Below are 24,978 nucleotides of genomic sequence, written 5' to 3'. Positions count from 1 at the left end.
ATTGATTTTTTTATGTAAAATTTCTTTATTTGAAAATAAACTTACAAAGAGATCTTGTTCGAACTGCAAACTAACATAATAAGTTATGTCACTTAGGCTACACGCCTTTCCGAACACATAGTATAAGAAATTTCTAATAATCAGACCATCTCTACAAAACAAAATATTTATATAAACCACATAAATGAAAAGTGAGAAGGGAAGAAACATTAAAACACAATATTATGTTAATTAATACATATTAAATTAATGTAATACTAGAAACAAAATAACATTATTAAAAAAGTCGATCTCAAATGTTCGTGGTATTACATCTATTTCCCAAGTTTTTTTGAAATCGGTTACCGGAAAGTGTGCGAAATTGGATTCGTCCCCTGGTTCGCAACCCTTAGAGGTGGAATATTTCCTTCAAATTTAAATGGGACCTATACTGAGGTACCCTCTCACCATCAAAACAAGAATCGTCAAAATCGGTTCACAAAGTTATCGCATAACAATAATTGTACCTTTTTCATTGTAAAAAAATATACCTCAAAAGTTTGCTTGTCGGCTTTTTTCCATTTCCATGAGATCCCCTCATCAGATTCTGACTTCTTGGTGACAATGGGAGAGTGCTCCCTTTCAAACAAGATTTTTGAAATTGGTTCACAATTGACGGAGAAATCGGAAAACATACATACAGCCGAACGTATAACCTCCTCCTTTTACTGAAGTCGGTTAAAAAATATACAGTACAACTGAGAATCTCCTCCTTTTTTTGAAGTCTGTTAAAAATATAAATAAATAATATGATGATGGTATCACATAACATCACTTGAGTAGAAAATAGTGTAGTAGTATAGTCAACGTACGAATTATACTTTTACCTATAGCAGATATTAGTATGTTGTGAAATCCAGGGTTTTCTGTAAATGCATTTTTTGGGAATAATTGAGAAAACAATCTTTAATAAATGGGAAGTTAATGTATTTATGGAGACTTTTTAAGTTTGTTTTAAATTTTGTATCGAAAGCTTGGTCGCTTTATTTTGCACAGCTTGCAGTGTTTGGTATTTTGAGAACCTTTTTCAGAACTTTCCTTTTTTTATACCTGATTTAAAGTACAAAATTTTAGGGAGATCACGTCGGCTACAGACGCGTCTGCGTTACTACACACGAGCCTCTTCCCATAGTGCGGGGGTGCGAGCTAATTGGTAAAATCACAGACCGTGAGAAGAATGCCACCGTTAGCACGATTACGAATTCTTGGCATAGTTTTTCAATCTTTAAGGACATAATTTACATCCACTTTTTGTCCAAATCAATTAGTCGATAATGCCATTCAATTATATTCACGGTGTGTTTTACTCGAAATTGAGTGCCAAAATCGGTGTGCCGAATGTTAAATCGATTCACATTCCGTTAAGTTACGTGAGGTGTATCTTGATTTTCTTTCCGTTTGCTTGTGAAATTTCATATAAATTAACTTCATCCGGATGATTGTAATGAAAATAGGTTAGATTTCTTTTTAAATGGGTCAGCATGTTAAATTAATGTAATGTGCGCGATTATCTGTTTGAAATTTTTTGAACTAACGTTGCTCGTGTTCGCTTTTAAAATAAAAATAGGACTTTGTTCATCAAACACACACACACAAACACACACGTATATCCTAAGAAAATCACACGATATTATGTACTAATAACGCAGAACTTCAAATCGCAAAGATCTGAGGGGCACTGCCACTGCACCCGTCACCCTGTGACAAAAGTTGACCACCCTTACCTTTCAAAACTGGCACACAATAATGCTGTCTTCATGCTTGGCGGCAGAATTAGGAAACGTGGCAGTACTATCCTGGACGAACTCTTTCACAAGGAGCCCTACAGATCGTTGTCGATAGAATTACATCATCATTAGCTTATACACATCCAGTGTTAGATATTATCCTCCCCTTGAGCACGCCAAATCTCCCGGTTTTGAACCGCTCGCATTCAGCCGCTGCAGGCCATCTTTCTCAGGTCATCAGTTCATCTTGCTGCATCTTGGAGTCATACAATACATTTTCCTTGACGTGGTCGCCACTGTAGAACAAGTCTACGCCAGATGTCACAGAATCCCCTTAAGAGTCTATATAACCTCACATGGCTTTGGTTGATTCCGCGTAACAGGGAAACTGTTGAGTCAATCACTTTGGGAGAAATATATAGCAAAATTGAGGATATAAAATCACTACACGATGTGAAAATACGATTCGTAAAAATTTTCACGATAGAAAAAAACCCAAACTTGCCTCGAAATTTTACAAGAAAACCGGTGTATTCAATAGGCACTTTACATATACCAATGTTTTTTTAAATATCAACGGAACTAAATAGGACACGTGTACTATACGATACACATTTTATTTGAAAAATGTATATCTGTGGTAAAGCCACTTGACACAAGCAAAATTAACCGTATTAGTACGGGAAAAATATGAATTCGAGATGAGGTAGTTTCGACTCCTACATTATATATAAATTATTTGGTGACGATAGACCTTCGGTGAAATGTTTGTACACTGAAGTACATAATTAAGTGACAAATTTCTTAACATCTCTTTGTTATATCCACGAAACGGTATATCCAAAGGAAACTAATTTCAAAATATACATCACAAAAACCACAGCTACCATGAAATGCAACATTTTCCACACCGCCTATTTTGTTGTATTGTTACGAAATATTTCTCGTTTTGTCCTGACATCTCTGATTTGTTCCATATGTCAATACCATTCCGAAACCATTGTAGTACAAATATTTAGTCTTATTTTTCAAATGTATTTTATGCCTTAACGTGTAAGGAAAAAAGATCGAGAGAAAGGTAGTTAGTAATAATAAATACGTTTATGTAAAAATGTTTTTGTTTCTAATTGGTAAACTGTTTTTGTTCATTTTGTACGATACTCTGTACATGTATAGCGCCACTTTTTGTAATAGCTACTTGATATAGAGTAGTGATAAAACAGAGTGAAGCACTTTTGCTGTAAAACACGACCAGGTACAGTCCCAAAGAATTAACATTGTGTTAAAGGCTTTTTATTCTTCTCCGGGTTGTCTGGCAAGCGGCAGTTTACAAAATTAAGGACTATGTATTTGTCTACATTCATTTTCACATTTTTAATGTTGTAATGTTAATGGCCACGAACGTCTAAAAATCTAGTTACAATTCTATTCAATCGATGAAAGAAAAGCTTTTTAATTAAAAAAAGCTATTTAGATCGTAATGATGATCTTCATAAAGAACTTGCGTAATGATTAGTATCAATTTTGGCATACAGATAGAGTAAGGTATTAACCTTACTCTGTCTGTATGCCAAGATTATTGTTTTAAATTTTAACAACAATAAAGTTGTAATCAAGTTTAGTTATTGTCAGGATGTTTTACCACCATGGAATTAAATTATTTTTTTGTGAAATTAAGGTAGATGTACTAATCTTTGACACTGTCCCAATGCATGACACTTTTGCATTTTCTCTTAAAAAATAAGAAAACAAATTTTGATATTACTCTAAAACCGTGTTAAATGTGCTGGTAACGACATCTATGAATTTAATTGAAAAGCTTTCATCGATTCATTCAATATTTTTTGAATATGGCGAAAGTCTTTACGAGCAGGTGATCGGAGTTTAAAGTGCGCCAATTTTGTTATGGAAATCGTTAAAATTTTGAGTAGTTTAAGTGAATTTATCAGTCGGAATATTATTAATTACCGGTAAGTGTTTATTAAAACTATTATATAACTGTAAAAACAATTAATTTCGTGTGTATTTATTGATGTATATCGTTTATATTTTATTTTAGAGGCATGTCAAACACTAGTGCAAAATTTTAATGTTTACTAGCAGTTGACACCCATGTCAAGCACTCGTATACATGAATATTTTTTTAAACTTAATTTCGACTATTTGCTAAGGACGGAGAACATAAGTTTGGATTATGCAGTTAGTGACAAGTTTCTATGGGTAGTTTGAGTAGTGTTTGACATGGATGTCAAAGACTGTTTTACTATGGGGACCCAATAATTGACAGTTCTATATTGAAGTGTCATACACTAGGACGTAACTAGTTTCAACTATTGCTTACAAGTATTGTTCAATGAATAAATGACACTAAGGCTGTCACCTTATTCTGATGATGACGTTTTGAAGGCGGTAGACAAAGTATCAAGACGAATTCCTATCGCAGCAGCTGCAAGAAAATATGGGATACCGCGGATTACATTACTGTATAAAATTTTACTAACTTACAATTTAATTAAATTTATATCAACATATCGAGTTCTTAGGTTTTCACGATTGTTACACATAGGAAATGAAACTATTTTTTTCCGGATTTAAATAGTTTCATTTCCTATTATATCAACATTTTAGTAACTAATTTTTATTTGAAATTTTGCACAGACTCTAGATAAAGTACGCATTATTTTGGGTCATTTAATATAACTACACCTTTCTGTTAGATCCGTATATTTTCTATTTCTAATTTTGTATGTTTTTTGCACGCACTTACCTTGACAACAAAAGTAAGTAGGTAAGTATTTATTACTTTTAATAAAAGCATCTCGATTGATTATGGATTTTCTTATTTTTTAAATTTATTGTTTTCAAGTGATTAATGCAGTTAAATAACTATGAAATCTTAACATAACGTCCTGTCAAATACTGATACTCCGATCTCACTGTGCCATAGTCAACTATTGGGACATTAGAAATTTTGGCTGTCATACATTGGTACAATTTTAGAGGTAGCGGAAAACTGGAATATGTTAACAATGCCTATGATTATTTTAAATTTTATAGTTTCTAGAAAATAAATGACAAACCGTTTAATATGTTAACATGCCTAGGTAGTCTGTATGACTGATAATTGAGTACTTTTTTGACAATATACGTGATTTTCCGTCTGAAAGCTTCAACCACTGGGGCGTTTAACTTACTCCATTAGTTTGTTATAATTATTAATGCAAAGATCCTTAGAAACAATTCTTTTCTATCCGGCTGGATTAGAACTAGCTGGACGCTATACCAACTAAGCCACGGAACTAGCCAGTGGACCTTAAGAATTGATCTCTGTGCTTGTTACAGATCCTTGTGTTGTTCTTTAAAGTTATAAATTCAGTTTTTTTTTTTATTTTGAATGATTGTTTTATTAATGATTATGATTCATTGGTAAAAAAATTGTAATGAGCTGAAGAAAACTGTAAGAAAACTCAAAAGTTCTTGACTGTGAGGACATCGACGCATCGAGCCTGCTCTAGAAATGCCAATAAAAATATCATAAGTCCTACATCTATAACATTTAATACCTCTTGATTGAACTCCATTGGTACCAGGTTTTTGAAGACCTTGTTCCCATTTTATGTTAGCTTAGATTCGATATATTATACATCATCCTTGATAAAGAAATTTACACTTTATTTTTGACTCAGATCAAAATATAAATCAGATAAATACGTCATCGGAATGAATAGATAAAAATTGTTAGCATTTTGGCTCGGTTTCAATGGTCGTTGAATTTCAATATTTGTTAGTATTACTATTTATATTTTTGTAGTGTTGTGTGATATTTTATAAGGCTTAGGTACAGTAACAGAAATGAAATGAAGGAATTGCATATGATCTACATTTTGAAGAACAGAGATGATGGTTGAATGCGTGCATGTGATAAAAGAACGGCATCAGTGGTAAGCCTTGGGGGGGCGCCTACGCTTATTAATACGTACATTTTTTTAGTTTTCAAAATCAATTATGTAAACATATTTATAATAAACAGCAAGTTAAGCATTATATTTACTCAAGGTCCCTAGCGTGGCCTTTAGCGTTTGCAAGTTCAAATTCTCACAGAAATGCTGTCATTCGCTCAGGAAAAATCCGAAAATTTCAATGTATTGGGTTGGCCAAAACGTCCAGTAGGATTAGCATAGCAGGGCGCGACTTGCGCGAGAGTGACATAAAGTGCAAGTCAAAGGCACAAAGTATAAATGAAATCATTTAAAAAATAAATATTAATCTGTAATTATGTTTTAGCCATGTGCATCTATAATCTTTTGCCATCTTTCGGGTACTTTTTTTCCCCATTAAAAATTGCGCTGACTGTTCATACTTACTTTGAATAAGATTGAAAGAAAACCGACTCCGTGACCGAACGGTTACCATACCGGGCTGCCATGCAGAGGTCCCAGGTTCGATTCCTGGGCCGGGAGAAATATTTGTATGGCCTACATTTACTTCTCTCGTGAGTTTGGGTGTAATTTGTGGTTGTCTATATGTGTGCCCATGGCACCCGCGACACAGGGTTTCCCTAGTGCGGGGCTATGTTGAGTGTGTACATTAAAAAGAAAAGATTAGATGTTACAGTAAATAATTAAAAAAAAAACTGTTACAGTACAGTTTCATCATAGTTGCCACAATTTCCATATTAAACATAAACAAAAGCAGAGCAGTAAAAATCCATCATTCCTAACGTCAATAAAACCAAAATTGACCAATCTAGTATAAAAATAACATCGAAGCATAAACAAATAAAGTTTCACCTCGTATTTTATTGTCCGAATTTTATTTTTGTTCTGTTTTATACAGTTTTATACGTTACTTCCTCTAGCCGTGTTGGGAATACACTAACCAATTCCAGACAAGTTTGTTTTGCTATCCCCAAACTTAAGCTCTTCTGAAATTCCTCAACAACGAAAGTGATTTGTTTATTTGCCCAACTGTAAGATGTAAATTTGTAAAAGCAGGCGTCAAGTCATTAAGTAGTCGACGCCAAAAAGCCATAAAAAGCTGTAAACATAAATAATGTTTTACCATGAATTAATGTACCTAGTTATACGTGTGCAATATCTATTAGAATAGTTTCAGGAAGATTGTCGTAGATATATGAATAAGGCAATTTTAATTTAATGTAAATAATATTGATTTCTCATATAACATACATAATGTACATATTATATAACATGCTGTGTTCGTAAACTAAAAAAAGTACAACGCAGGCAGTATGGAAGTACTGCCTCCATGCCAATTTCTGACGCCAAGCAGTAGTGTGAGCATTACTGCGTTCTGGTTTTAGACGGTATAGGTGCCGGTGAAACTATACGCACATGGGATTTCTCATGGGAATTGCCTTTCAGATCTTTGCTTTTTTCTTTCTAAAACTCTTATGAATAGGCGTGTTGCTTACCGCCAGACGCATGACTTGTTTGTCCCGTCATTTAAAACTATAAAAAAAATGTTCTGGAGATTTTGACGTTATTATTATTTTTTGTGGTATTCACATCGATAAACAGTAAAACTGTCCACCTGAAATGTCATTAACATCGAAAATTTTTTGTCGGACGTAGGGTACAAGATTTTAAGTCTTTTATGGTCTAATATCGATGGATCTCCTTATGGATCCATTCAACTAAGATCATAGGAGTGGTGCTTTGAGATAGAATTTGTTTATGTATATGGTTACGAACGACCTTACCACCAGTACTCAAATAATATATTCTAAATAATATTTTTCGAAGGGATATGTTAGCAAAAATCCACACAAGTTCACTAAGGTGCGTTCATACATTTCTTCACACAAACCGGAGGCGGACGGGCACGTACAAGCCGCTTTTGGCGCGCCGCGGTAAACTCATTGTAATTTATGGATGTACCCGAGTCGCATACTCAGAATGCGTTATCGTCGATGAAAGGATTACCGTCACACCCTATGTAGTAGGTTAGACTTAGTACTTGGTAAAGTAACGGTATCTTTATAAGCAATTGGTTGGGGAAAGACGCGGGGTGCGAATGAAAACGCGCCTGTTAGTTCGTTACAGCACTTTGATAACCATTATAAGGTTCACCCTAATGAATAACAGCCGTAATAGCTTAATGGTTTGATTTACATCCTCTCAAGCAGAGAGCCATGGGTTCGAGTCCGGGTTTGCACCTCCGAGTTTTTTTTTTTGTAACAAGTACCTACGGGACGAACAAGTCGTGTGTCTTGATGGTAAGCGACACGCGTTTTCCTAACAGATGCAGTGCCACTCAGAGATTGAAATCATAAAGATCTGAGGGGCACTGCGCCCGACACCCTGAGACATAAGTTGACAAGTCCCATGTTCCAGTAGTTTCACCAGCACAGCAGGGTAAGGACCCTTCAAAACCGGAACACAGTAATGCTGACATTACTGTTTGGCGGCAGTTGTCAAGTCCCATGTGCTTGCAACGTAGCAGTACTTCCCTGGGCGAACTCTTTTTCCCAAGGAGCTCTGCTGCTACTACAGAAGGAGCTCTGCTACTACAAATTTTTCGGAATGTATGTGCGAAATTTTATTTGATATTTACCATGAACTTTTCGGTGAAGCAAAACATCGTTAGGAAAGCTGCACACGTTTGCAAGGCAATTAACCGTTATGTGCGAAGTTCCCAATTTGCATTAAGCCCGCGTGAGAACAACCCAAGTCCTGAAGAGGAGGCTTATACCCAGCAGTGAGCCTAATATTGGCTAACTATTATATTAAAGTGGTTGTTAGTTTACACTTCTAAAAATATAACAAAAATACACAATACTACAATTTCGGAATTTCAGAAGGAGATATTAGCTACCTTTTGTTTTCACAATCACTCCATCGCGCGTGATCAGGAGCGTTCAGGATTGCGCGCAGGAAAACCTGCACGCGCAATCACGCGCGATTACCTATTTGAATTTTTTTAAACTAACGTTCTTTCGCGCGCGATTGCTCGTGTTCGTTTTTGTTACAACGGAAAGAGCGTCGATAGACCGCGTGAAACTGGCGCGTGTTGGAGTGCGTGATTGCGCGCGCGACTGATAAGCGCAATCGCGCGCGTCTTTCCCTTTTCCTTTACACGAGTGCTCTGTCGCGCACGATTGATGTATCACGTGGGGTTGAGTGTCTGTGTAAAGCTCGCTATTGTCTACTCTATGTGTTTTTTCCTTGATGATTAGGTGAATAATAATTATGATAACGCACACACTCAACGCAGCCCCGCACTAGGGAAACCCTGTGTGGCGGGTGCCATGGACACACACAGACAACCACAAATTACACCCAAATTCACGAGAGAAATAAATGTAGGCCATACAAATATTTCGCCCGGCCCGGGGATCGAACCTGAGACCTCTGCGTGGCAGTCCACGTGCATGGTAATCGTTCGGCCACCGAGGCAGTTTATACATTCTGCCTATTTCGATAGGTGCTCTTAAGCAAAAAATTATAATAATTTGAGAAGACTTAGATATGCCAGCCTTTATACTTTAAGTTACAAGTCAGGCCAGGCTTATTACAGCTATTAGTTTCTAATAAACTATGCATTGGATAACGTTATAAACATGTAATAAAAATGCATTCTTCGTTGTCGTAAAGATCTCCAAGTCTGCATATAGAGAGAATAAAGGTCTATTACAATAAGTTTAAGATATGGATGAGATCATGCAATACCAATAACATTGTGAACACACAATGCTGCGTTGCATTTAAATGAAGCAATGCTCAGAGGACATTCCAGAGTATAATTATCTCAATTCAATTAGTTGCTTTGTTGTTACCTATGACAAAGAAATATACAGGGTGGAAATTTGAGACGGGCCAGTAAGGGCAGCATTAACCGCCATATCTACAGGAAAACAGTCCTATACTACAAAGGTTTAGGTAATTTACTAAATTTAAACAAACAGTAATGAGGTATTTTATAAGACATTACCTGGTTACTTATGGTAAAATTATAATTAACTTTTTGAAAATTGTTCCAAATATACGATAATATTTTCAGGTACTAGACAACATTTCGAACTACCTATTCAAAATACCACAAAATATAGATCGAAACGGCATAGATTAAATATATATTCAAATAAAGATGTTAACTAAACACGAATCACAACTTTCCTACGATAAACAGCCTAAAATCCAGCCTTTGAAATAGACAGCTGAATGTCACATGTTTAAAGAGTACGGCAGTAATACGATGTATGAAACTCATTACTAAATATTGTATTTGACTGGTTAACCCGACGCCATTACTTTGCTTTACTTTTAGTTAATTACTTAAACTTCTATACTATAGAAGACTGTTCTTGAATTTTGGAGACATTCCGCTTGGCAAAAAAATTGTTAATACGGCCGTGAGAATTCCCGAAAATATTGTAATGTATATATTTTGTTCTATATTTTGAAGCGTAACTAGCAACGTACTTTATGTACTTTTACTTCTGTAGTGTAATTGAATCTTTATAGGCTAATTTGATAGTCTATTATGTGACTGTCAATTGATAATTGCATTTTATCTTGTTGACGCAATGCAATTTACTTGGTTACGGTTTTTCGTTTCACGTAGTTAAATGACAAATTCGATACTGTTTCTGATAAGGATCATGTTTCTATGGTACCAATTGAAAAAGAGTAGGTGTGTCAACATTTTCCATTTCAGACATATCTTGTATATGTCTGAAATTCAAAATGTTGACACGTATAGTTATTTCATTTATTCCACCCTGTGTAGTTATTAAAATGTAAACAGTAAATATGAGAAAACTTCCGCTTTCAACATTTGGTACCGCTGCCATGACTTTGTAGCATCGATAGCCGCTGGCAACCACGTTATTATCTGTATGACAAATTTTTATTTTTACTCTGACCGCCTGAGGCACTTGAACATTTCAACATACAAAATTGGCAAATATGTAAGTGTTTGCTAACGACCGCAAGGTCATGATATTGTTACTGCTGGAATTTAGACGAATAAACGTAACTCATTCATAAAAAAAGGGAAAAAAATCATAATTTTTCAAACGTTCAATTTTTATATGTAAGTTAACCAATCAGAGTTCTTTAATTATCGCGCTGTTTTCTAATCAGCCAATTCGCGTTCAGTGCATGCGTTCTTCTGTAGAGGCCATATCTAATGACCAGTGTCACCATTGTCCACTGACTTATAGTCATACTGACGATATATTACTAATGTAACATAACTTCTCATTTAAAATAGGACATTCTATGTTAGGTTGTTAGATGACTAGTTAGGGAAGACTCATGCGAGAAGAAGAAGCGAAACAGGTATATCGCTCTTGTGAAAAAGTTCGTCCAGAGACGTGAGACTGCCTTACAGTTTTCTGTCGCCAAGCATGTGAGCTGTTGTAATTACATTCACTTGGGATTTGCCAACTTATGTCTCAGGGTGATCGGCACAATGGCAGAGCCAAGTATTGCGCACAGTCGTGTCGCTTACCATCAGCGCATGACTTGTTCATTCCGTTACATGATATCATAAAAAAATCATAAGTTACATGCATACAGGCACCATGGCCACGTGTAAATGTTGTATTTCTGTTAAATATTGAAATATCCGGAAGATGATTGGACGTTTGTTTCTCTAACGGATCTAACGATAATTGAATTAATTAAAAAATTTGTCATTTTAGATTAGGCACACTATAGCCTAGTTTAGGAAAATTTCTTATGTAACGAACAAGCCTGGTCTGTACCTGGAGGTAAGCGACACGCCTGTGCGTAACAGTTGCTATGCCACTAAGTGCTTTAATCGCATAGATTAAGCACTGCCACTGCGCCCTGACAAGTCCCATGTGCTGGGACGCACTAATGCTCACATTACTGCTTGATGCCGGAAATTGGTACGTACAGTACTTCCCTGGACAAATTCTTTCAGAAGGAGCTCTACTGCCACTAAAAAAAATATTTTTTGTCTACGCTAAATAAGTCGAAGCCAAAGGTAGCGCAGGCATGTTAATACTAAAGATAGTGGAAATAATTTATCCTGCTAAATAAATAATACATGGTCACATTTCTTACAGCCACATCGACTTATAGGTAATGTAGTAGTACTGAGTCCGTGATTAGATAACAAATGACTTGTTTATAACAAAGTTTGGTTCGAAGTTTCCGATGCGAATAATTAGTCGGCTTGTACTTTGCTTTGACGTTGTCTGTTCAAGGATGTTTAGCTAGCATATATATTTTTATACGACCTATTGCACTTATATGGATACAGAAATTTTTTAAAGCAATGTTTTTACAATTGTCTTTTGTTCGGTTACCTATCAGTAGTCCGAAATGACATTTGCCAGAAATAACGTTTGGTCGAAATTTCATAACCTCGAAAGTAATTTGAGAGGAAAATGTCTTTTCTTTTAAATCTAACCGAACCTAATCGTGTCTTTGCGATAAACATTCAACATATCCTGAAAGAACAACTGTTTCGTTATAATTCGGTTTTCGGTGTAATGAAAATTCGAACAAACGTTATTTCGGACAAAAAAATTGTCGACTTTGTGATAGGTTATCCTTTTGTTCTGACTACATTATAGGGCCCCTGGTCTCCTAATTTTGAATTATCTCAGTTGTGTGTCGATAGAGTGCCGAAGGCAGGATGTTGTACGTTTGGTATTCTCTTAAAAGTTAAGAGTAGTGACTTGCCAGTGGCTAACCATCGAGCTACTATTCAACTGCCGTAATAAGTTTTTGATATTCTGCTCTTTAATGGCGAGTCGATGGTGTAGCCTACTGACATCGAGTTTGTAACCAGACATAGAGACGAATTGTCATTTAATTAGTTTGAAAAGTATTCTGCCAAATCATTACGCTGACAACTGCGCTCCGATTGGCCAGCTCGAATTTGAAACAATTAACGGGTGTCGTTCAATTGTTTCACTTAAAACCGACCAGTTTAACTTGAGCTTTGCTATAATGGACGAAAATTAAAAAAATACATATTTAATTACCGATGAAATTTGATTCCGTTTGTTTTGAAATTGGATGTTTTGCTGTTTTTCCCACACCACCGAATGCAACAGCCCTTCTATCTTTATTACAATAAATACAGAATATTTTTGGAATATACGGAGACGTATACACAGGTCAGTTGTTGGCTCTGTACTATTTCAGCTTTCTAATTTGTGATTTCAGTGTAAACGAGAGTTGATATTAAAAGTGATGTAAGGCCCATTTGCCTGATGAGTCGCCAGGGATGGATGGCCCTTATTTCGTCTCTATTTCTGGTTATATACTCGATGCCTACTAATTATGATTTACATAAAAATTAAAGTAAATAAATATAAAACAACATCACATATATTGCTCTGATCCCAATGTAGTAACTAAATCACTTGTGTTATGGAAATCGGAATCAACGCCGGTACCACAAACACCCAGACCCAAGACAATGTACAAAAGTTAGTTTTTCTACATTGACCCGGCGGGGGACCGAACCCGGGACGTCGGGACGCCATGAAAACCGGTGCTCAAGCCATTCTACAACGGAAGTCGTAAAAAATGCATATGACATAAAAAATACTTTTAATTTAAAGACTATATTGCTGATTAAACAAGATTTATCAAAAAAATTAATAATGCGTAGTAATTTTCATGGTCTTTTTAGAAAGGCAACATCGATGGTTAGTGATTGAATGAATGAATGCCATCTTTGTGCAGTAGAAGTGGTTAGTTAGCGTCAGACGAGTGCCAACTATAGGTCTCGCAAGACCTATCTATTATCGACCTGAAATACAGGATCAACCTAGTTCAGGCACCAGTCTCTGCAAATATTGTGGTGTATAACACATGTCAATTAATGTACATGTACAGTGTAAACTTTGAAGAGAAAATAAAGGTTATTATTATTATTATCTGAGCTCAGTCTGCCATTTTTACTTTGTATGGTATGATTGTGTCATTCTTTCGTGCAAATTCTCTAAAACCCTAGAAAAATGCCTTATTCTTCTGTTTTGGAGTGCAAAATTGATAGCCGCACCAAAAATACTACCCGTGGTGGTATTTTACATCATCGGAACTCTTATTTTAATACATTGAAATAATTTTTTTGTTACAAGGAGTGAAAGTAAAGCTTACATCCCTGCAATATGGTCGCTTCTTATTTGGAGAACTAACTTAATTCTCCAATTCGTCGTGGTTCAGCAATTAACCGCTAGATGGTGGCACATTGATTGAAATTTCAATATAATATCGACACGTCGTAACTTGTAATAACAGGTATTGATGTTATTGAACTTTCAACAATATGTCAACATGGTAAAGTTAAAATTATATTAACCATCCAGAATTTGTTATTTCTTTTTAAATTTGAAACTACGACCAATTAATATCAAGTTATCAGTATCAAGGCAAAATCGGTTCTAATAGTAATCGAGGATTACACTTCCATTGCTTTTTTCTTCCGTGGACACTACTAGGATTTAACTGCCATTGCAATTTGATATTAGTAGATTAACAAATATTACCATAATTGCAATATAATCTCCCGCAATGGAATTACAATGACCAGTGGTTGCAAGAACGTTAGAAGATTTTGAGTCTATTAGTAAAGTTCATTATTGCTTGTTACACATTCAAAATATAGAACAAAATGGATTACAAAATATTCCCGCGATTTCTGAGTGCAGTATTAGTACTCTTATTCACTTCAAGTTCTATTCTATATTTACTACTATTCCGATGTCTGCTAACTAAATATTGTATAATATAATCCTCATCAAAAGACGTCAAAATCGTATCTTCTCTTTCTTCTACTTGCAGAAAGATAATATGGACTGTATTTACGACTATGCTAGTAATGCTGTCACACAGGTACTACGCAAAGCGTAATTGTGAGGGTTTGTAATATGACTTAATTATGGTTAAACTTCTTAAGTAAAGATAAGTGTGGGCCTCACAAGAAGCATTGTCATACAGTACCTTCAAGAAAATTTCTTGAGTACATAGGACGTATTTTTTATTTTTAAAACATTGTCGCGTTGGAATGGTAATATGGGCACCGCTTCGACTCCTAAAAAAGCGGAGTCCAAAAAAATCAGAAGAGGATATTTCAAGATGTAAACATCGGTACAAACTCAAACACGTATTTGTCCTTCCTCTCCTTGATCAGTGGAACGGGAAACCGTTATGACCGAAGTAGAGGTCTAATGGTTTACCTAACCGACGGACATCTCTCTAGGACATCCACTTTCCCTTGCAGAATCGCCGAGTCCACCAGACCCATATGCACAACATAATTAATGCACTATGCAGGAGGGATCCCTTTAGAAAACGAAAGGAAAAATTCAGAAATTCGTAACGATTGGATGATAATGGGATACGCACATTACTGTTCAGTGTTGTCATTGTAATTAATGAAATGCAATGAAGAACACTTCATTTATTCATTAATGGTTAAACCTGCACGTGGAAGACGGTTTCCAGTGCTCAGAAAACTTGTGAAATCCCTAACGCAGATAAGGACAGCGTGGTGGATTATGGCCTAAACTTGGGTTGACGATGATTTTTTTTGTATAATACCTCGAGACGAACAAGTCGTGCGCTTGGTGGTAAGCGACACGCCTATCTATGACAGTTTCAGTGCCACTCAGAGCTTTAAACCGCAAAGAGCTGAGAGGCACTGCCACACTTACCCTTCCAAACCGGAACGCAGTAATGCTAAATACATTACTGCGTTCGGGGGCGGCTGAAACAGGTGAGGTGGAAGTGAAGTCTTTCATAAGGAGGTCTACTTACTACCTATGATCGAATTGCAAGAAAACTAAATATTCACTTCTTTTCCTTCGTACAATACAGTTGGTTGTTGGTTAGAATAGATACATTTACGATAATATACGTAAAAATAACAAAACCTTATCATTTTTTGGATAGGAGTGGAAATGTGAGCTTCCTTTATAGCTATGTTCATACTGTTAGGCTCTGTTTATATTGTGGCGGAACCGAATGGAAGCGAATGTTTCCCGCGAAATTCCGCAGAAGATTTCGGCTCGTATCTAGTTTGAACGCTACACAATTGACCATAAAATTCATTATGCTATGTACAATATCGTTACAAAAATTCGTTTCCATTCCGTTCCGCCGCATTATAAATTGAGCCTTAAAATGTGTTCATAGAATAACTAAAACGATAATAATTTTCTTATCGTGAAATCTCTAAGCAACCCTAAAAACGACGTATAAAACTAGTACACGTATTAAAACGCTCTTAATTAAAAATCGATTGCAAAATCTAGACCGTACTAAAAAGAGTCCCAGGTTCGATTCTCAGAAGACGTCGAAACAATTCGACGGCTAAAAAGCAATTAAATCGTAATTAAGGGCCGTATTAAGAGCCGGCATGCGCCCGCGCATTGCAGCTCTTGTTTCGTCACTAGTAATGTTACGAAGTCGATGAACTTAATATCGATAAAAATATTTCGTCCATCTTGAAATGTAATAACATTGTCATGGCTTATTAAATAATTTGTAGAACATTGATTATTGCATGAAGGACCATTTTATTATTTTACGATATCAAGTGACGGGACAAACAAGTCGTGTGTCGTAAGTGACATGCCTGTCCATAATAGTTGCAGTTTCGCTGCGCTCTCGTCACCATGAGACATAAGTTGAAGTCCCAAGTGCCTGTAAATTCACCAGCGCCCTTACCCTTCAAAACCGTAACGCTCACATTACTACTTGGCAGCAGAAATAAGTACTGTGGCAGTACTTCTCTACACGAATTCTTTTACAAAGAACTGTACTACTACTAACACAACCAGACTATTGTTTTATTTTATTGTATTTTAAATATTATTAAAATCTTGCTAAGATTGTTTATTTAGTAGGAAATATATTAAAATGTAGAGAGAGGTATAGAGAGGGTAATACATCCGCATTCATTAGAAAACAGTTCCCAACATTTCTATCCTGTATCGCACGAAGTCCATAGATTTTTCCAAGAAGCCATCAATGAAAGTGGCAAATTGCAGTTTAAATTAGTCTCTATTACTGGTAACTATAGTCTCGTGTTGAAAAGTATATCATTATTTTAAAGAGATCTCCATTTTACCGTTTTACTACTTATTTCTTTATTAGACCCATCGGCGCCTTCTACGATTACAGCAATTTCCTGTGATTTTTTTAATTTAAAGCAAATTACTGTGCGAAGAATTTAACCGGCTTGTTCGTATATTTTTGTAAAATATTTTTAATTTGCAGGTATGTCAGCTGGTAAATAAGAACAATACAATCTTCTTTTTTTTTTATTAAATACTATAATATAATATGAATCATGGACGTCACAATTCAGAAACAACCGTTTGCCCAATACTGCCACTGCATAAGTTACTGAACTATATTTTATTCGTTATCATTTAAAAGTACGAAAGTTCCTTGGCATATAAGTCATTGCGACTCAGATTGTGTTGTAGGTATTACCCCTAACAATGACAACTCATGGCTTAGGCCAATTATTCTAATGATGCCCTTAAGGGTTTGAGTTTTCACGTCTTATATTGAAACAAGAACTGAAATTTTATGGAACTATATTTCTTGACCCCAATAGCGTCTTTAAGTTGTGGATGGAGCTTTGAGTGCGCCAGGATAAGTTGATTATTATACATTTGAATTGACTAAATGAACGTTGATGTCAAAGGTTACTATTAGTGCTTTCATTTCTGTGTCCATATGTTGTCTATCATCTTGTGTATGGTACAAATATCGAAAAAGTATGACATTTCTACTCTAAGTTTAAGGATTACGTAAAAGTTTGATCGTTCACCGATCTCCAATTACAGCGATAAAAACAAAAACATACCATTAATCCAACGCATTCAAAAATCACAATTCGATTTTTGAATAGCCGATAAAACCCGACTCCTGCGCCGACCGCCAATTTCCCGTACATAAACATCGTAAATCTCGTTCAATGAATGAATCGATATAAACCGAATCGATATGTCGATATCGGGGTTTAAGTACCGATTATTTGACATGCGTAGGTTTGTTCAAGTGTTCAAGAAGTTTGTTGTTAAAGTGCTCTCAATACGTGATAATGAACGATCTCGCTACTTTTGGTGTAAGAACTAGTATAAATTTCTTGAAAATTGTAAAAAAAGGTCAATTTCCAAAGTATAATATTTTCCAGTTTCAGCTATTGTCTAAATGTATGGGTAATTTTTCAACATTCATACAAGTATTTTTAAGTGAATGATCGATATCGATTAATTACATCGATTACACGGCCCGCGCCCTCGTTGCAGGACGGCGATCGGTCACGTCCGAAACAATCACATCTTTATTAATTACGAAAGAATTTTTTATGGCATCCCTTTTAAATTTGGTGGTGTAAATGAAGAGCGTGAAGCGTGACCTGTTTCTTTTTTCGGTTTTAATATTAATATTTAGTTACAGCTCTATATCATTACGAAAGTTTTGGTTAAAAAAAACTTATTTTAAAACAGTTTTTGTATTTCTTAACAAATACTGATCGGCTATTTGTCTTTTTTTGCATGTTTCGATACCGATGTCTACTCTCCTTTGTAACGATTACTTGATTAAAACGACTAAATCACGTTCAATCTTAATCGTTTTCGGATAGGTTTCGGATTTTTTATATATATTTGCTATAGTTGCGCCATTATTGTCCCTTATTGCGTTCAAAGTTTCTTCGCATAAAGTGTTGCTAGCAAGCAATTCTAAAATGGATTGGATTTATCCATTGGGGCTATAAATCAATGTCGTTGAGGCCTTTGCAACTGCAGCCTGCAAACGAACTAGCTTGCGAGTCAGAACTACTTCATTATGTCGGAATTTGACATGGTCCGTGCTAGCATCTTGAGCAGGCTCTTTCAACAAGACTATTCTAATGAACGGGTTATGTTTTGTGCAATGGGTTGCTTCTTCGCCGATATGTTCTTTTTGGTGAGAAACTAGATATTTAATTTTATTTCCTGTTTTGTCACTTTTATCAATGCTTTTCGGTCTTTATACAGTCTGTAAAAGACAATGAAGAATTTTGTTTAAAACTACAACAAAACACATTGAAACCATATCTCAAGGCTCCGTTTAATGATAAATATGATTTAGCTTTTCCGTAAGGTCGAATAAAAAAAAAACCGTCGCAAAATTCTGTTTCAATTTCAAGATTTCAGTTTGAAGTTTTAATTCTCTTCACTCGTTCCAGACATGTCTTCCCCGTATGTGATAATGACCCCAACAAACTCGTCTCTCAATTTGTCGCGATATTTTGCCAAAATATTCCAACTTGCTCAGATTCGTTTGTAATTGCAATTTCCCATGTCTATATTACGTATTATGAGAATCTTGCACATATAATAAAATTTTAACTAAAAGGGTCGTATTATCTGACGGTTTCTTTTGATAACTTTGTTGTGGTATGTGTTTATTATTGTTTTACTTATTCTTATTTATTCGTAATTACGTTGTTTAATGATAACATTGTTGTTGGTACGAAATTATGTTTAAAAATTATAACTAAACATACTAATAAAGTTAGTCCAGTATTCTCCAAATGAAATGTGTTTATGAACAATAGATTCAGATTATGCCCTTGTAGAACTCCCATAGATAACTCCCGTTAAGAATATAAAAAATATAGCCAGAACATTTCCAAGTTTAAGAAACAAAACTGTTAGTAGTAATGGCGTATGAGATATGATGATGAGGTCATTTTATGTGATTCTAGTTGACTCCTCGAAGGCAATAGCGTGGGAGCTTCATACTTAGAAGTGGCCCTAGAGCCCTAATGACGTGCAGCATTAGTAAATGTAAAAGCCTGATAAAGTTGTGATAGAAAATGCTTTATTGAGGTTGTGTAAGAATGTGCCAGGACACAAATTTCAACTAATTAAAGTTTTCTTTGATGTATTTATAAAGACAATATGCATATAACAGATATGACTGATATTTTGACATTAAAATTATTTTAACGCTATTACAATAAATTTAATCTTTTTTCTGTAAAGTAACTAGAGGATTGTGACAAGCACAGAACAATAAATACAGTAGAAGTGCTTAGTTTGTGTGACAAATATACCACCAGTTCGCGGAGTTCCGCAAACTTGAGCTCAGTCGGTCATTTTCGTTTTGTAGTTATAGTCGTGTCGATTGTCTCGCGCAAAACCTTACCTTACCTCGTAATCAAAACGTCGTAACTTACATTAAGAAGGTATTGATGGTATTAAACTTTACCCTGTTGGCATGTCGTTTAAAGCTTAAACTATATTCACAATCCCGAATTTGTTATTTTCTTTTTAAATTTGAAACTACGAGCAATCATTACCAAGAATTAATAGTATTTCAAATTATGATTAAGTGAGGCTCTTCCAATGTTTTTTTCTTCCGTGGTGACATCTACAGTAAAAAAAATCAGTATAACAATTTTCTCATAGCAAAAAAAAATAGAATAAACAAAATATTTTAATCTAGAGGAAAAGCGCAGGGTATGATGATATATCTCACTCACTCGTAAAATGAAGACATAATAGAGGCAATTGTAGTAACAACAGACCTACACGCAAACTTAGCACAGACGATTAACTTTTTGTTAAACTGCGTACGCACACTCTAATTTAGTAATTACTAAGCGGCTACTGGACTTTAATAAGGAAATTTTTATTGTTACAGGTATAAAAACTAAGATGCGAGAAGAAACAGAAAAGTTTGAAATTAATACAACCAGCGATGCATGTAGTGTTAATTAACAAAATGAGGATGAAGAAGAAAACGTTTTTAATAAGATTAGAATTGACTTGATACATAAAATTGGTGCAGAAGATATTGTGAATGAACTTTCGAGTGTACTATACATAAAGTTCTTAAGTGACAAGAAAGTTGTAGAACAGAAATATGATGCAGTTAGTCATGTCAAAGTGATAAAAAGAGTGAAAAGACTGGATGTGACAGTGACAGAGGATGCTAGACAGTGAATAATGCCGGATAGAGATTCGGTGGGTGCTGGGACCGCAGGCAGTGGTGGTTTCTTGCCTCTTCAATTCCCGTCGGCGTTCGCTGCGTTTCATGCGTCCACTCCCCCTGGCGCGCCTGCGACCGCCATGCATCACGCCACGCATTATCATCATCATGCTCAGTAAGTGATTACCTATTTAATATTAACGCGACTATTGACGAACAAGGAATGCATATGCTATGCGACGGTAAACTACTACAATATTAATTCGACAGCTATAACTCTCTGATTCTCCTGGTGACTCACCTTATTTTAATTTTATCGTGAACTTTACCTATCAATCATTTCATCATTACTGGTTTTAGAAGGTTTTTTTACGTTAGCAATTATTATTTATTAGCCTTCATATTGAGCCAATACGACTGCAATATCGTAATGTTATTTTTAAACTTTTAATGATATGGCGCAAATAAACTTATCGTTCGACAATTTAAAAGTTAACTTCTTTTTTCTTAATTTCTTCGCCATTTGAAACTTAACTTTGCGTGTTCTTAATATTTAAAAGAAGTCAAAATTAATATCATTCAACCAATTATAATTTTACAGTCGTCGTAAAAACTTTCATAATAATATTTTTCCTTTTTACAACATGCCTTATCATAATCTAATGGGGTACAAAGTAAAAGCCATAATCACATATCGTACGAATGTATGTACATAATGTATATACGTAATTTTATGCCGATTCTCTGGCTTAGCAAGTGTCCTTTACAGTTAAGTTGCCACGATCGGAAACATCAGCTCATTTATTGGCCTGGCCCATAAAACAGAGTGGTTCATTTAGCTCACAACCTTTTTGTTGCATAATTATGCGCTCGTCTTTTTGTTAAACAACATTTTAATACGCTTACTATGTACATGTCTATGGACTACATGTTTTCGATTACGGTTTTGATGTCGGTAATAAACTTCACATTACCCACTTGATGCACTTTGCAAAAATGCGCTTTTATGGCTTATATTTCCAATTTGCTACGTTTTTATAATTTATTTACTACTTCTATCAATATATATGTTATCAATGTGGTCCTCTTTAATGTGTGTCGTTATACCTTGAATCTTATTAATGCATTAGAGAAATTTTGTTTAAATTAAATTCCACATATCTTCCACCTGCCGTAATCAACTATTCAACCATGTGTTTTGACCAAAGTGTTTCTGACACTTTTGAAACAGAGCGTTTCTTAATTGTTGTTATAAAGCACTTTATACCGAAGCAGGTAGAAATTCAAGATTAGATTAGAGTCGGCGTATTAACCGTGGTTTACGGCCGAGGGCCCATAAACTGTCCAGCCACGACAAGGTGTTACTTAATGATAATTTATTGCATGACTTCGGACACGTAAGTCGGCCGATTTGACGACAACATTAATCATCAGTAACTATCCGCAATAAAAACAAAAAAGGGTCGAAGAGCGGCCGAATTGGAATCAATGGGACTGACAAATGATGAGCAGGAAGTCATCAAGGGAATTGAGACGCTTACAATATAAGGACGTTAATAAAAGCAGGACTCAACAAATGGGCTGTTCGCTGCACTCAAAGCTACGTGAAATATGGACGAGACCGCGGCCGCGCCGGACCACTGCAATGATTAATGCGCGTGCGCCTCGAGCTGCGAGCGCCTCACGAGTATCTCGTGAAATTAAAATTTTGAAACGCCAATTCACTAAACAGTTCGAGTTCGACTGATGAATGTGACGTTTGAATTGACTCAACCTGTTCCCTCACACTTGCTATATTTTGCCTTCAATATTGAGAGTGGTCGCGTCAAAAAACTTTTTGTTTATAAAAATAAACCTGTATAGAGATGGGTTTTTTAAATAACGACAAGAGATGTATATGTCGAACTCAAGGTTCAATTTATTTCGTCGTCTTACCTACTGAGTGCTTTTCACCGCTTATTTATATCGATTGCATAACTCATTATGTATATAAAGCTGCAACATGAAATTGGTATAGAGACGTTAACTTTCTCGGAAGTCCAGTAATCCTTTATCCACGGCGGGTTCGGCCGGATGCCGGGCCGGGGCTTGCCCATTAACGACAGTTTCTCGGTGGCTCATTTAACCCGCTGCTGCGATAATTGCCACCACGTGTTATTTCCAAGCTGTCTAATTATAGCTCACACAATGGGTTGGACACGATCAGTTATTTTGGCTCCGGTCGCCTCGTCAAAGTCGATTTTGTCCAGCCACAAAGGAGGTGTTGCGAGTCGCCTGTCGTTTGTTTCATTAAGTCAAAGTCTTTGAACTGATGGATCGTGTGCCACTTCAACTATTAATTCTACTTCAACGTTTTTAGCTTCGCTTTGATAGCTTTTACTCCCGCCATTTGCATCGTTGTTTCGATTGCTTTCTTGTCTTGTTACATTTCACCTTTTGTCTTTAAGCTCATTCATCGGTATGGAGTTGTCGGCGTGATATTTCTTGAATGTCTTGTTCAAATATGATTCCTTTTACGCAAAATGTGTCGTTCCATCACAATGGGGGGCTACTATCGTTGGTTTCAAATAGCGATGTATATTTTAAGGCAGTTTCTCGGCAATCTCGTTTGAATGGTCGGTTCACAAGAAAAGCTTTCATCTAACACATGTCTGCGAACAAAAGCTGTGGAGTGCCATTCTCTCGCCCGCATCCTACGACCCATTGTGGCCACGTCCTGTCTTCACAAATCATCGAGACAAGAAAAAACCTATCATTATTGATGTAAAGACAAAGCATTATCAGCTCATGATTGCTCGATGTGTGTGGCTTAGACAGGGACGTAGTTTTGGCCCTAAATTAGTGTTCATGTTTTTGGTTAACATATTTTTGACGTTTTTAACTCCCAAATGAAAGTAACCTTTAAAACTTTAACCATAATAAAATAGACTAAATATTAAACAATTAGACAGTCCAATTTTGAAAAGGCTAGATTTGCAGATAAAGAAAAATCATTTAGCTTAAGCTGGTCTCTTCAAGGTCCCAAAACATCAAACACGAAATACTCTCGATCCGTCCCATGCCTCTATTGTTTACGATGAAACTCGAGGTGTCCAGGCCAATTAGGTATAATGTTTTTATCATTTATTAAATCTACTCCGGGAATGGTGTCCGCCTTTGTTATCTTCACATCGATAATTTCGATTCTTTTCTGTTTATTGATGGAGTTGATTGTTTTTCCTTTTATATCTTTTTTCAAATGTAATGTCTCTATTATTAACAACCTAACATAGCAGCGAAATAAAAATTACACTGTTTCATAATGTTTCCTTTATTTCATTCGTTTTATATAATCATATACTGCCACGGCATCTACAAGACTACGTTTACCTGTCACGAAATTTTTTTACACAAGAGTCGTCCAATACAGTTTAATCCAATTTTAAATAAGTATAATGAAACTACCCGCACTGTCAAGCGGATGTTGGGAATGACCAATTTATGACCGGAATTCTTTTATGGGACGGTTTTGACCGATTGCGTTCTTTTTTTTTAGCTTCTGTTGGTAGTTTGAGGATCCAATGTGTTAAGGTATTGATCGGCCCAGGAAAAAAAAAATTACACCCTTATTTTTTATCGAATGTTAAAAAGCATTCCTGTGACGTTTTATTGCTACGAGAAATAACAATTATATGGTGAGCACGGTAAGCAATTTTAGAGTTTTATTTACAAGTTTGACAAAATTTGTCAGGGTAGTGAATTTATATGTGCGTAGTAGGTATTTTCCTTCGTGTATTTAAAACAAAACATGATTAAGTTGTTTTTAAGTTCTGTTCTTCTGCCCTTCTCTTTTATTTGACTGCCTCTGTAGCTGAACGGGTACCATGTTGGTCTGCCACGCAGAGGTCCCGGGTTCGATGCCCGGGCCGAGTGACCTTCGACAAAGGATTACCCTAGTGCGTGGCTATTTATTCTTTTATATGGTCACTGAATGCTGTTCTCGGTATTTTTCTTCTTCCCTTTTTCTATCTTTCCCTAAATCGAATCTCTCCCCTTCTGTTTTGTAATGCTTTTAAAAGATTCCTGTCTATTGGATATTTAGCTATTTTTTGTTGTCCAGATCGCGTATATTTGTTTTTTTTTCCAAATAAACCAACGTTTTGAGCTCTCACATTCATGTAAGTTTCATTTCTAATCCGTGGTTTATTAGGATGGTTTATATGTCTCAGCCACAATAAATATTTCATTTACAGACATGCATTTTTCTAAAAACAATAATC

The 24,978-nt window shown here is 35.7% G+C and overlaps 1 protein-coding gene across 3 annotated transcripts in view; it reads left to right on the top strand.

Moving 5' to 3' along the window:
• LOC113228149 (transcriptional activator cubitus interruptus) overlaps nt 1-24,978 on the top strand; it is a 179,992-nt gene that overhangs the window by 63,119 nt on the left and 91,895 nt on the right. For all 3 annotated transcript variants that reach the window (XM_026461359.1, XM_026461358.1, XM_026461357.1), the window contains exon 4: nt 20,432-20,894. In XM_026461359.1, the coding sequence (XP_026317144.1) occupies nt 20,737-20,894 (158 nt within the window). In that variant the 5' untranslated portion in view covers nt 20,432-20,736. The remainder of the gene's footprint in view (nt 1-20,431; nt 20,895-24,978) is intronic.

Source organism: Hyposmocoma kahamanoa, unplaced genomic scaffold (genome assembly GCF_003589595.1).
Source record: "Hyposmocoma kahamanoa isolate Upper Pololo Valley unplaced genomic scaffold, ASM358959v1 224, whole genome shotgun sequence".
Taxonomy (NCBI): Eukaryota; Metazoa; Arthropoda; class Insecta; order Lepidoptera; family Cosmopterigidae; genus Hyposmocoma; species Hyposmocoma kahamanoa.
This window is presented reverse-complemented; position numbering and strand designations above follow the sequence as displayed.